This window comes from Heterocephalus glaber, unplaced genomic scaffold (genome assembly GCF_053883595.1).
Source record: "Heterocephalus glaber isolate CG9 unplaced genomic scaffold, H.glaber_assembly_v1.0 deba00000621, whole genome shotgun sequence".
Lineage (NCBI taxonomy): Eukaryota > Metazoa > Chordata > Mammalia > Rodentia > Bathyergidae > Heterocephalus > Heterocephalus glaber.
In genome coordinates, this window is record NW_028258153.1 from 19,411,563 (window position 1) to 19,423,844 (window position 12,282).

The 12,282-nt window shown below is 37.9% G+C and overlaps 1 protein-coding gene across 25 annotated transcripts in view; it reads right to left on the reverse strand.

The window, feature by feature from the left end:
- The window catches only part of Pard3b (par-3 family cell polarity regulator beta), a 1,069,040-nt gene that overhangs the window by 218,548 nt on the left and 838,210 nt on the right, over positions 1–12,282 (reverse strand). For 20 of the 25 annotated variants that reach the window (XR_015449088.1, XM_087205812.1, XM_087205807.1 and 17 more), the window contains one exon: positions 8,653–8,769. Coding sequence is in view for 24 of the 25 variants with exons in the window: in XM_087205812.1 (XP_087061938.1) it covers positions 8,653–8,769 (117 nt within the window). In the remaining variant the exon portion in view is untranslated. The remainder of the gene's footprint in view (positions 1–8,652; positions 8,770–12,282) is intronic. The other 5 variants (XM_004851169.4, XM_087205820.1, XM_004851171.4 and 2 more) reach the window with 1 other exon arrangement.

The window sequence follows — 12,282 nt, forward strand, 5'->3', positions numbered from 1 at the left end:
TAGGTAAAAACATTATTTTTTATAAAATAAGACTAGTTTAATGTTCTAGCCAAATCTGTTTCTCCAAACTAGTGGTTCTCAGATTTTAGAATGAAAAATTGCCTTAGGTTTATCTCTAATCACAGATTGCTGGGATCCAGCTTTCAGGATTCTGATTCTGCAAATCAGCTATGGGGCTCATGAATCTCTATTTTCAAGGAGCCCAGCTAGTGAGTCCTTCTTTCATAGGTGGTCCATGGGCCAGATTTTGAGAAACATTGCTATAAAAAGCCATGTGGCTTGATTTGGACATTTTTTCTGCCTCTAATTTTTGATAGAGGCACTGAAAAGAATTACTATACACCTGCAGTGGTATACTGGTAAACTGAACCTTTGAAAAAAAATTCTACTTCTTTGCAGTTGCCAATTTCTGTGTTGTAAAAATCCCCAGCATGGTGCAGTTCAAGTTACCAATGTTTTAACAACAAGCTCATCAAATTCTTGAAAGTTTAACAATCAGTTCTTGTAAACTGGCCCAAGCTGCTGCTAGTACTGTACATTATATATTTTATTTTAAAACTTTCAATACTATGGAAAATGGGATATGAACTATTATTATGCCTATGACAGCTAGGATAGAACAGGTAATCAATAGGACAGCTTGAATCATGTCAAGGAAAAAATTTCAAGTGTACTAGAGAAAAAAGATAATAACAGCTTTTATCACTATTTCCTATTTTATTCTAGTATTTTTCCATGGCTATACCATGCAGTGTGATACACTTGCTGAGTTCTTTGAGAGCTGTGAATTGGTTTCCTAGGGATGACAGAGAGCCAAGGAACAGGACTCCAGGCTTGGGAGCAAGGCCAAATGATCAGCCTCCATCTCCAACTTCCATGGCCCCAGCTTCTGAGCTGATGAAATGTCCTTGGTCATTAATTCTATAGTACCCAGCCATAAAATCAGCTCCTTCAACCTCTTCCAGTAGCACATGATTGAGACAGTGTTGTCTTTAGAAAACCCATATAGGGTGTGCTTTATGTGTTCATGTGTGGGGAATGGCTTCAGTGGAGGCTAATAGTATAGTTCTTTCAATACTTTGAGCAAATATATTTTAAGAAAATTGGACTTGAAGTCTATATAGTCAGCTGAGGCAAATTTACAGCCCTGCTTTTAAGAACAAAAGTCCCCCAGGCACCTGGTTCCTAAAGGCAAAACCAGAAAGGAAATGAACTCTTGCTTAAAGACAACCCACCTTATTTTATGAGTTATCAATTTTCTAGCTGGCACAGAGCTCCCCAGCTACTGTGAATTTTTTAGCCTCATCTCAGGCAAATTCGGAGCTGCAAGAAAAAAATGTCAAGTCTCCATTTTAACAAAAGGCTCAGTTTCCGAAAGATGAGACATAGAATGCAGAGCCTCAGTATGTGAAGTCAGGGGGGCAACAAAGATCTATGGAGTGATGGGAAACCTTTTAGAGACCAAGTGCCCATACTGCAAGTCCACTTCTTTACTGCAAAGTGATTACACTGCAATTAAACCAGAATATTGAGGTTTTTGTTTAGAAAAAACAACTGTTACCCAATTCCCAGATGCTGGGGTGACATGGCTTGGGGGCCAACAGAGAGGGCTCTGTGTGTCCATTGTGGCATGCATGCCATAGGTTTGCCAGCACTGATGTGTGATGTAGGCTCCCCACACAGATGTCTTTGCCAATACATGCATTAACATCTGAGCCTGAATTTCATTTTACATTACAGGATTACTGAATCTTGGGGTATGATGGAGAATATCTTTCCTGTCTTTGTGGTAGCTCTCAGGGGAATAGTCAACAAAAATGTAAAACTACTGATTTCCTTTTAACTGCTCTGGTGACCCTGGAATGGAGCTTATCAACCTCTCAAAAATGAGAAAGGGCTAAATAGCTTTTTTTCTTCACTATTGATAAAGTTAGCCTTCTCAACAGGAATAGACTACAAGATGGGGGTCAAGTGTTAATAGTAGATACTCTTAGACTGCTCTGTGCTAGAAAACAATGAATAAATGTGATTTTCTTAGTGCACATATTAAAGCAACAAAATAAATACAACAGCTGACTCTTTAAAGATTATTAGAACTAATATAACAATATGCAAGCAAAAAGTTGGATAAATCTGAATTCTTATGTGATGAAGCCAGAGTTATGTACTTAAAATTAAATGCTAGTTTTGTTATCCTCTCAGTCTTACTTCAACCTTTATTTAGTTGGGAAAGCAAAGAATTTTGAGGTGAAATATGAATATTCAATAACATGTTTCAAAATCAGACATTTACACATCCATTTGGGAGAAGTGCCAGAGATAACATAGAAGATTTGTGAAGGACCTCTTATCTGAATGGACCATTATGCTCCTCAAAGAGAATTCAGGCCTGTAAACTGTCATTATTACAGTAAATGAAGCCGGCCCCTCAACAGATGGGTGACATACTTCCAGCCTGCCTAATAGAAGACAGTGGCTTTTTTAAAAAATGAAGGACATGCACTTCTCAAATTAAACCACCCAAATGGATTTAGCAGAATAAAATTAAGGAGGCATACAACAGCCTATCAAAAATTAGGAAAAAGGGCTGAACCCCCCCCCCCCCAGTGTCCAGGAGCAGAGCCATTCCCAGCACAGAGGAGCAGAACCTTCCAGGCTGCCCCCAGCCCCAAGGAGCAGAGCTGCCCCCAGCACATAAAGGGTGAACCCTCTGGGCTGCCTTACCACCAGCCCCAGCACAGAGGAAGTAAACCTTTCGGGGCTGCCGTACCACCACCCCCAGAGCCCAGGAGCAGAGCCACACCCACCACAGAGGAGGAGAACATTGCAGGCCACCATACCACCTCCCCCAGGGCCCAGGAGCAGAGCTGCCCATCGTGCAGAGGAGATGAACCCTCTGGGCCACTGTACCAGCAACTCCAGTACCAAGGAGGTGAGCCACACAGGTGCTAGCAGCACATGCTCCCCACCCTGATTTACCCCTATTGAAATGAGAAGACACATAAACAAGCCTCAAAACCAGACTTCCAAATCACCTAAAGTAACCTCAAAGGGAAATGAGGGAAAAATCTGATACTCAATAACCTAGACTCCCTGAATTAGCAACAAAAGAGGATTTGGAAAAAATGAAATCAGAATCATTTCTCAGATAACAGCAGAGATTGTGCCTATAGTGCAAGACATGATTAATAAATCTAGAGAGGACACAGATAAAAAAAATAGTGGAGCTGAGGAACATGATGGAATCCCAACATAGCAGACAAATGGAATCCATAAAACAGGTGCAAACAAATATCCAGGAGATTAAAAACTCCATTGAAAGTTTACGCAGCAGAATGAGCCAATGTGAGGACAGAATTTCATATAGAGAAGAAAAGATTGCAATTAGTGACCAGGAAAAGAAAAATTGCTTTAAAATAGTAAGGTACCATGAGAAATCAATCCAGCAGCTTCTAGATGATGCAAAGAAGAATAACATAGGACTGATTGGAGTCAAGGAAGAAACAGGAGAGAGGAGAGATGACATAAAAAAAACTGTTTACAGAAGTGATGGCAGAAAATTTCCCAAGCAGGGGAAAAAACTTGACATACAGATAAGTGAGGCATATAGGACTCCAAATAGCCTTGATCAAAAAAAATCTACACATAGGCATATAATTGTTAAGATTCCAGAAAACCAATGGAAGAACAAAATTCTACAAGGAGTGGGAGAAAAAAAACAAATCACATACAAAGGAAAGCCCATCAGAATCACAGCAGACTTCTCAACACAAACCCTCAAGGCAAGGAGAGCTTGGAGTGACGTATTCCAAGCCTTAAAGAAAAATAGCCTCCAACCCAGATTGATATACCCTGCAAAACTATCTTTCAAAATGGATGGAGAAATAAGATACTTTCATGACAAAGAGCACCTCAGGAACTTCATGAATATCAAACCAGCACTCCAAAAAATTTTAAACAATATCCTAGGAAAAAACAATGAGGATCACAACCCCAGGAAGCACAGCGGAATGAATCCACTGGGCATGACAAGAATTTAAACACAAAGGGGAAGAATCCAAAGAAAAGAAAAAGTCATGACAATGATAAGTCAATATGTATGAGTTATAACCATCAATGTTAATGGTCTTAACTCACCAATCAAAAGAAATAGACTTGCAGAATGGGTCAAGAAGCAAGATCCAACAATATGCTGCATACGAGAAACACACTTAATTCAAAAAGAAACTGACAGACTGAAAGTTAAAGGGTGGAAAAGAATACTCCATGTGACAGGAACACACAAAAAAAGCAGGAGTAGCTATTCTCTTTGCAGATCAAGTGGATTTCAAACCAACACTAATTAAGACAGACAAAGAAGGACACTATATCCCTGTAAAGGGAACAATCCAAGAGGAAAAGATGACAATCATAAATATCTATGCACCAAACACTAGTGTGCACAACTATATAAAACAAGTACTAACAGACATGAAAAATCATATAAGCACTAATACACTAGTAGTGGGGGACCTCAATATGACACTGTCACAAATAGATAGATCAACCAGACAAAAACAAGCAATGAAATACTAGAACTCCATCAAACTCTTGAATAAATGAATTTAACAGATGTTTACAGAGTGTTCCACCCCACAAAATCAGAATACACATTCTTCTCAGCTGCACATGGGTCATTCTCCAAAATAGACCACAAACTTGCTCATAGAACATGTTTAAGTGCAAAGGAATTGAAGTTATCCCTTGTATATTATCAGACCACAGTGCAATGAAATTGGAGATACATAGCAAAAGAAACCACAAGAATTTCATAAACACATGGAAATTGAACAACACACTTGTGAATAACCAATAGGTCACAGAGGAAATTAAAGAAGAAATCAGACAGTTCCTTCAATTAAATGACAATGACAATACAACATATCAGAATCTATGGGACACAATGAAAGCAGTCTTACCAGGGAAATTCATAGCAGTGAATACGCATATTAGGAAAACAGAGCAAGCACAATTAAACAACCTAATGCTGAACCTCAAACTTCTAGAAAAAGAAGAGCAAGACAAACCCAAAGCTCATACAAGGGAGGAAATTATAAAGATCAGAGCAGAAATCAATGCAATGGAGACTAAGAGAATGATACAAAAAAATCAATGAAGCCAAGAGTTGGTTCTTCAAAAGAATCAACAAAATTGACAAACCCTTAGCTAAACTTAACAGAAAAAGGAAGAAAAAGCCCAAGTCTATGCAATTAGGAATGAAAAGGATGAAATTACAATGGACCCAGCAGAAATCTCTAGGATCATCAACACATACTTCCAATAAGATGGACAACACAGAAGAAATGGGCAGATTCCTAGATACATATAAACTACCAAAGTTGAAGAAAGAAGAACTAAAAATTCTAAACGACCCAATATTAATCAATGAAATTGAAAATGTAATTAAAAACTTACCAACTAAGAAAAGCCCAGGTCCCAGTGGCTTCACTGCTGAATTCTACAAGACATTTAGTGAGGAACTACTGCCACTATTGTTTAAACTCTTCAGTGAAATTGAAAGGGAAGCAATACTCCCAAATTCATTCCTGGAAGCAAGCATCACCTTGATCCCCAAAGCAGAGAAAGACCCAACCGAAAAGGAGAACTATAGGCCAATCTCACTAATGCACATAGAGGCAAAAATCCTTAATAAGATACTGGCAAATAGAATGCAGAAGATCATCAAGAAGATTATACACCCTGACCAAGTGGGATTCATCCCAGGGATGCAGGGATGGTTCAACATATGCAAATCAATAAAAATAATACATTATATCAATAGAGCCAAGGACAAAAACCATATGATCATTTCAATAGATGCAGAAAAAGCATTTGACAAGATGCAACATGCATTTATGATAAATATCCTACAAAAAATTGGAATAGACAGTCTCTACCTCAATCTGATAAAAGCTATCTATGAAAAACCAACAGCCAATATCATACTAAATGGTCAAAAACTGAAATCCTTCACACTAAAATCAGGAACAAGACAAGGATGTCCACTATCACCACTCTTCTTCAATATAGTCTTTGAAACATTAGCCACAGCAATTAGACAAGAGAAAGAAACAAAAGAAATAAAGATAGGAAATGAAGAAGTCAAATTGTCATTATTTGCAGATGACATGATACTCTATATAGAAGACCCCAAGAACTCCACCAAAAGTCTTCTAGACTTAATAACCAAATTTGGTAAAGTAGCTGTTTACAAGGTCAACACACAAAAATCAGTAGCTTTCCTCTACATGAACATGAGACTCACTGAGAGAGAAATAGGGCAAATAATTCCTTTCACAATAGCGTCCAAGAAACTGAAATACCTAGGAATCACTCTAACAACAGAAATCAAAGACCTCTTCTCTGAAAACTATAGCACTCTGAGAAGAGAAATTGAAGAAGATATCAGAAGATGGAAAGACATCCCCTGCTCCTGGGTAGGAAGGATCAATATAGTGAAAATGGCCATACTTCCAAAACTGCTATATAGATTCATGGCAATCCCAATTGAAATTCCAGCAGCATACTTCTCGAACCTTGAGAAAACAATCCAAAAATTCACTTGGAACAAGAAGAGACCCAGAATAGCAGAAGCAGTTCTAGGTAACAGAGACATGGCAGGGGGTATCATAATCCCCAACCTGCAACTATACTACAAAGCTACTGTGATAAAAACAGCATGGTACTGACAAAGGAACAGACCTGAGGACCAGTGGAACAGATTAGAAGATACAGAAGCAACTCCAGACACACTTAGTCACCTCATCTTCAAAAAAGGAGCCAAACACCCTCACTGGAGGAAAGATGGCCTCTTTATTATATGGTCCTGGAAAAATAGAGTTTCAACTTGCCAAAGATTGAAACTAGACCTGTATCTCTCACCATGCACTAAACTAAAATCAAAATGGATTACAGATCTAAATATTAAAATAGAAACTCTGAATCAGTTTGAACAGAGGTTAGGTAGAACCCTTGAAGACATCGGTGTAGGAAAAGATTTTATGAACAAAACCTCAGTTGCCTGTGAACTAGCACAAACAATCAACAAGTGGGATCTCTTCTCATTAAAAGGCTTCTGCTCAGCAAGAGAAACCACCAGCAGTGTGAAGAAACAACCCACAATGTGGGAAAAAATCTTCACCTGCTATTCCTCAGACAAAGGTCTACTATCTCGAATCTATAAAGAACTTAAAAAGATCAGACCTCCCAAATTTAAAGACCCAATCTGAAAATGGACATCTGAAATGAACATTCATTTCTCAGACAAGGAAGTAGAAATAGCAAATAAATACATGAAAAAATGTTCAACATCACTGGTCTTTCGAGAGATGCAAATGAAAACAATGCTGAGATTCCACCTCACACCAGAAAGAATGGCTGCTATCATGAAATCAGCCAATAACAAATGCTGGCAGGCCTGTGAGGAAAGATGAACCCTGCTCTACTGCTGGTGGGAGTGTAGACTGGTGCAACCACTGTGGAAATCAGTATGGAGATGCCTCACAGAACTAGGACTGGAAATCCCATTTGACCCAGCTATTCCACTGCTGGGGATCTTTCCCAAAGAATTAAAAGAATCATACCACAGTGATATATGTGCACCTATGTTCATAGCAGTACAGTTTGTGATACCTAAAACTTGGAAGCAGCCCAAATGCCCATCAACTGCAGACTGGATCAAGAAAATGTGCGTTTTTTTGTTTTTGTTTTTTTTTATAAAATGGAGTACTACTCAGCCATAAAAAATGAGAAATTAGAGACATTTAGAGCTAAATGGATGCACATTGAGGCCATACTCTTAAGTGAAATAAATAGGACACACATGTATAAATACTGAATAGTTTCTCTGGTGTGAGAAACTGAAAGTGTAAATAAGGACTAAAAGGTATAATGGATAATGTGAAATAGGAAGAAAAGGGGCAAAGGGGGAAAGGAAATGGGAGGGGTAGGGGAAAGGAAAGAAGGGAATGGAATTAATATGAGAAAATGAAAAAATGGAAACAAAGTGTTTGTAAATAGGGAGGGATGGAGGAGTTGAAGGGAGGGCAGGGGAAGGGGGTAAAAATAAGAACCAAGAGATATTACGTAAGGCTGCAAATTTCCAATGATGAATGTCATTATATTGTATACATAAAATGTACCAATAAAATTCATTTTTAAAAAAACATACAAATATACACGTACAGTATTAGCTAGCTTTCCATTGCACAGACAAAATACCTGACATACACAACTTAAGAAAAAAAATTAGGTACAGACCATGGGAACTTGACAGTTCCAAACACCAATATCAAAATGACCTTTGACTTAAAATATAAAACGTTCACCAATTAAATCACAGGGAAAACATGCAATGATCTAATCAAAGCTTAGAGTGGCTTATTATAGAATTAGAGATAGTTAGAAATAAATAACAACAGCAAGTTAATTTCTTCTCCAAGATATAACAAAGATTCCCCAGAAAGGCATGTAGCTTTGTACAGCAATTGCCTTTCCTTTTGTAGCAGTTGCCCTCTGTATCTTACAGTAAATCTCGCTAGCTGATTGTTGCAATAACTGAGTCAAACGCAGACTGCGACTCCAAGCTAAGAAGGGCTGAGCCTTTCTACTCACCGTTCTCGCTCCTCCTTCATCTTCTCCAGCTCCTCCTCTCTCAGGCTCCCTTGCTTTGGCGGCGCACTTTTCTGCTCAGCTTTTGAACTCTTAGCGTCTTTCTTCTTTCCAAATCTGCTGAACGTGAAGGGGAAGATGGTTAGTGGCAATCATGTTGTTTTTGTAGTAAACTCATGATATATGTGAGGTGACTTCATTAAGCCATAATCCTTTATTCTAAGTCGTATAAGATCAGTTGCATAAAATGGAAGTAAAATAATGAAAGCAGAAAAGTAATATAGATATTGAATTTCCCTTTTCCTCTCCTTTCTTTGCTTTCTTCTTTTCACACATATTTATTACGCACTAGGCACAAGATCATGTGATTAAAAGATTGATAATTTTAAATTGTTAATTCAGTAGATAGTGAAAAGCTTAAAGATTATTAACATATAACGGAAGACTGACAGATTTTCTTCTTTATGCATTGTGTAGCTTTATTCATGTGTATTACTGGTACAGATGATTGGGTTTCATTTTGGTATGTTTGTAAAAGCATATAATATATTTTGGTAATTCCTCTCCCCCCCTTTATACTTCTTTCCTTTCTTTGGTCAGTTTTCACAAATAACTCCTTCCTCTCCCCTCTCCCTTATTCTCTTCTTCTTTGTTATTTTAAGGATTCTATATATGAGAGAAAACATAGTACTTGTCTGAGTCTGGCTTATTTTGCTTAACATGATAATCTCCAGTCCCACCCATTTTCATGACAAGATTTTTCTCTCTTTAGGACTGAATAGTACTCCACTGTGTATATATACACAACATTTCTTTCTTTTTTTAAAAATTTCTTTTATTGGTACATTTTAGGTATACAACACAATTACATTTCTCATTGGGAACTTGTACCTTTACATGATACATCTTGGTTCTTATTTTTTCCCCATTCCTAGCCCTTCCTTCACCCCCTCCACCCTTCCCTATTTACAAACACTTTATTTCCATTTTTTCCATTTCTCATCATTTTTCCTTTCCCTTCTTTCCTTTCCCCTGCCTCTCCCACTACCCCCACCCCTTTGGACCTTTTCTTCCTATTTTGAATTATCGATTATTCATTCTAATCATTGGTACATTTTAGGTATACAATATAATGAGATTCATCATTGGAAATTTACACCTTTACATAATCTCTCTTGGTTCTTATTTTTCACCCTTGCCTAGCCCTCCCTTCAACCCCTTCATTGCTCCCTATTTACAAAGATTTTGTTCCTATTTTTCCATTTTCTCATATTAATTCCATTACCTTCTTTCCTTTTCCCTACCCCTCTGACTTCCTTCCACTTTGCCCATTTTCTTCCTATTTTACATAACCTATTATACCTTTTAGTCCTTATTTACACTTTCAGTTTCTCACACCAGAGAAACTATTCAGTATTTATACATGTGTGTCCTATTTATTTCACTTAAGAGTATGGCCTCAATGTGCATCCATTTAGCTATAAATGCCCCTAATTTCTCATTTTTTATGGCTGAGTAGTACTACATTTTATAAAAAAACCCCACATTTTCTTTATCCAGTCTCCATTTGATGGGCATTTGTGCTATTCCCAAGTTTTAGGTATCACAAACTATGCTGCTATGAACATGGGTGCACATACATCACTGTGGTATGATTCTTTTAATTCTTTGGGGAAGATCCCCAGCAGTGGAATAGCAGGGTCAAATGGGACTTCTAGTCCTAGTTTGTTGACATATCTCCAAACTGATTTCCACAGTGGTTGCACCAGTCTACACTCCCACCAGCAGTGGAGCAGGGTTCCTCTTTCCTCAAAGGCCTGCCAGCATTTGTTATTGGTTGATTTCATGATAGCAGCCATTCTTTCTGGTGTGAGGTGGACTCTCAGCGTTGTTTACATTTGCATCTCTCGAATGACCAGTGATGTTGAACATTTTTTCATGTATTTATTTGCTATTTCTACTTCCATGTCTGAGAAATGTCTGTTCATTTCAGATGCCCATTTTCGGATTGGGTCTTTAAATTTGGGAGGTCTGATCTTTTTAAATCCTTTATAGCTTTGAGATAGTAGACCTTTGTCTGAGGAATAGCAGGTGAAAATTTTTTCCCACATTGTGGGTTGTCTCTTCACACTGCTGGTGGTTTATCTTGCTGTGCAGAAGCTTTTTAATAAGAAGAGATTCCACTTGTTGATTGTTTGTGCTAGTTCATGGGCAACTGAGGTTTTGTTCATAAAATCTTTTCCTACACCGATGTCTTCAAGGGTTCTACCTAACCTCTGTTCCAACTGGTTCAGAGTTTCTATTTTAATATTTAGATCTGTAATCCATTTTGATTTTAGTTTAGTGCATGGTGAGAGATATAGGTCTAGTTTTAATCTTTGGCAAGTTGAAGCCCAATTTTTCCAGCACCATTTATTAAAGAGGCTATCTTTCCTCCAGTGAGGGTGTTTGGCTCTTTTGTCGAAGATGACATGGCTGAGTGTGTCTGGCGTTGTTTCTGCATCTTCTCATCTGTTCCACTGGTCCTCAAGCCTGTTTCTTTGCCAGTACCATGCTGTTTTTATCACAGTAGCTTTGTAGTAGAGTTGCAGGTTGGGGATTGTGATACTCCCTGCCATGTCTCTGTTACCTAGAATTGCTTTTGCTATTCTGGGTCTCTTCTTGCTCCAAATGAATTTTTGGATTGTTTTCTCGAGGTCTATGAAGTATGCTGCTGGGATCTCAATTGGAATTGCATTAAATCTATATAGCAGTTTTGGAAGTATGGCCATTTTCACTATATTGATCCTTCCTACCCAGGAGCAGGGGATGTCTGTCCATTTTCTGATATCATCTTCAATCTCTCTTTTCAGAGTGCCATAGTTTTCAGAGAAGAGGTCTTTGATTTCTTTCGTTAGATTGATTCCTAGGTATTTCAGTTTTTTAGATGCTATAGTAAAAGGAATTATCTGCCCTATTTCTCTCTCAGTGAGCCTGTCATTTGTGTAGAGGAAAATTATTGATTTTTGTGTGTTGACCTTGTAACCAACTACTTGACTGAATTTGGTTATTAAGTCTAGAAGACTTTTGGTGGAGTTCTTGGGGTCTTCTATATAGAGTATCATGTCATCTGCAAATAATGACAATTTGACTTCTTCATTTCCTATCTTTATTCCTTTTATTTCTTTCTCTTGTCTAATTGCTGTGGCTAATGTTTCCAGAACTATATTGAACAAGTGTGTTGATAGTGGACATCCTTGTCTTGTTCCTGATTTTGGTGTGAAGGCTTTCAGTTTTTGAGCATTTAGTGTGATATTGACTGTTGGTTTTTCATAGATGGCTTCTATCTGTTTGAGGTAGAGACCATCTATTCCAATTTTCTGTAGGGTTTTTATCATAAATGCATGTTGGATTTTGTCAAATGCTTTTTCTGCATCTATGGAGATAATCATATGGTTTTTGTCCTTGGCTCTATTGATATAGTGTATTACATTAATTGATTTGCGTATGTTGACCTATTCCTGCATCCCTGGGATGAATCCCACTTGATCAGGGTGTATGATCTTCTTGATGATCTTCTGCATTCTATTTGCCCATGTCTTAATGAGGATTTTTGCATCTATGTTCATTAGTGAGACTGGCCTATAGTTCTAC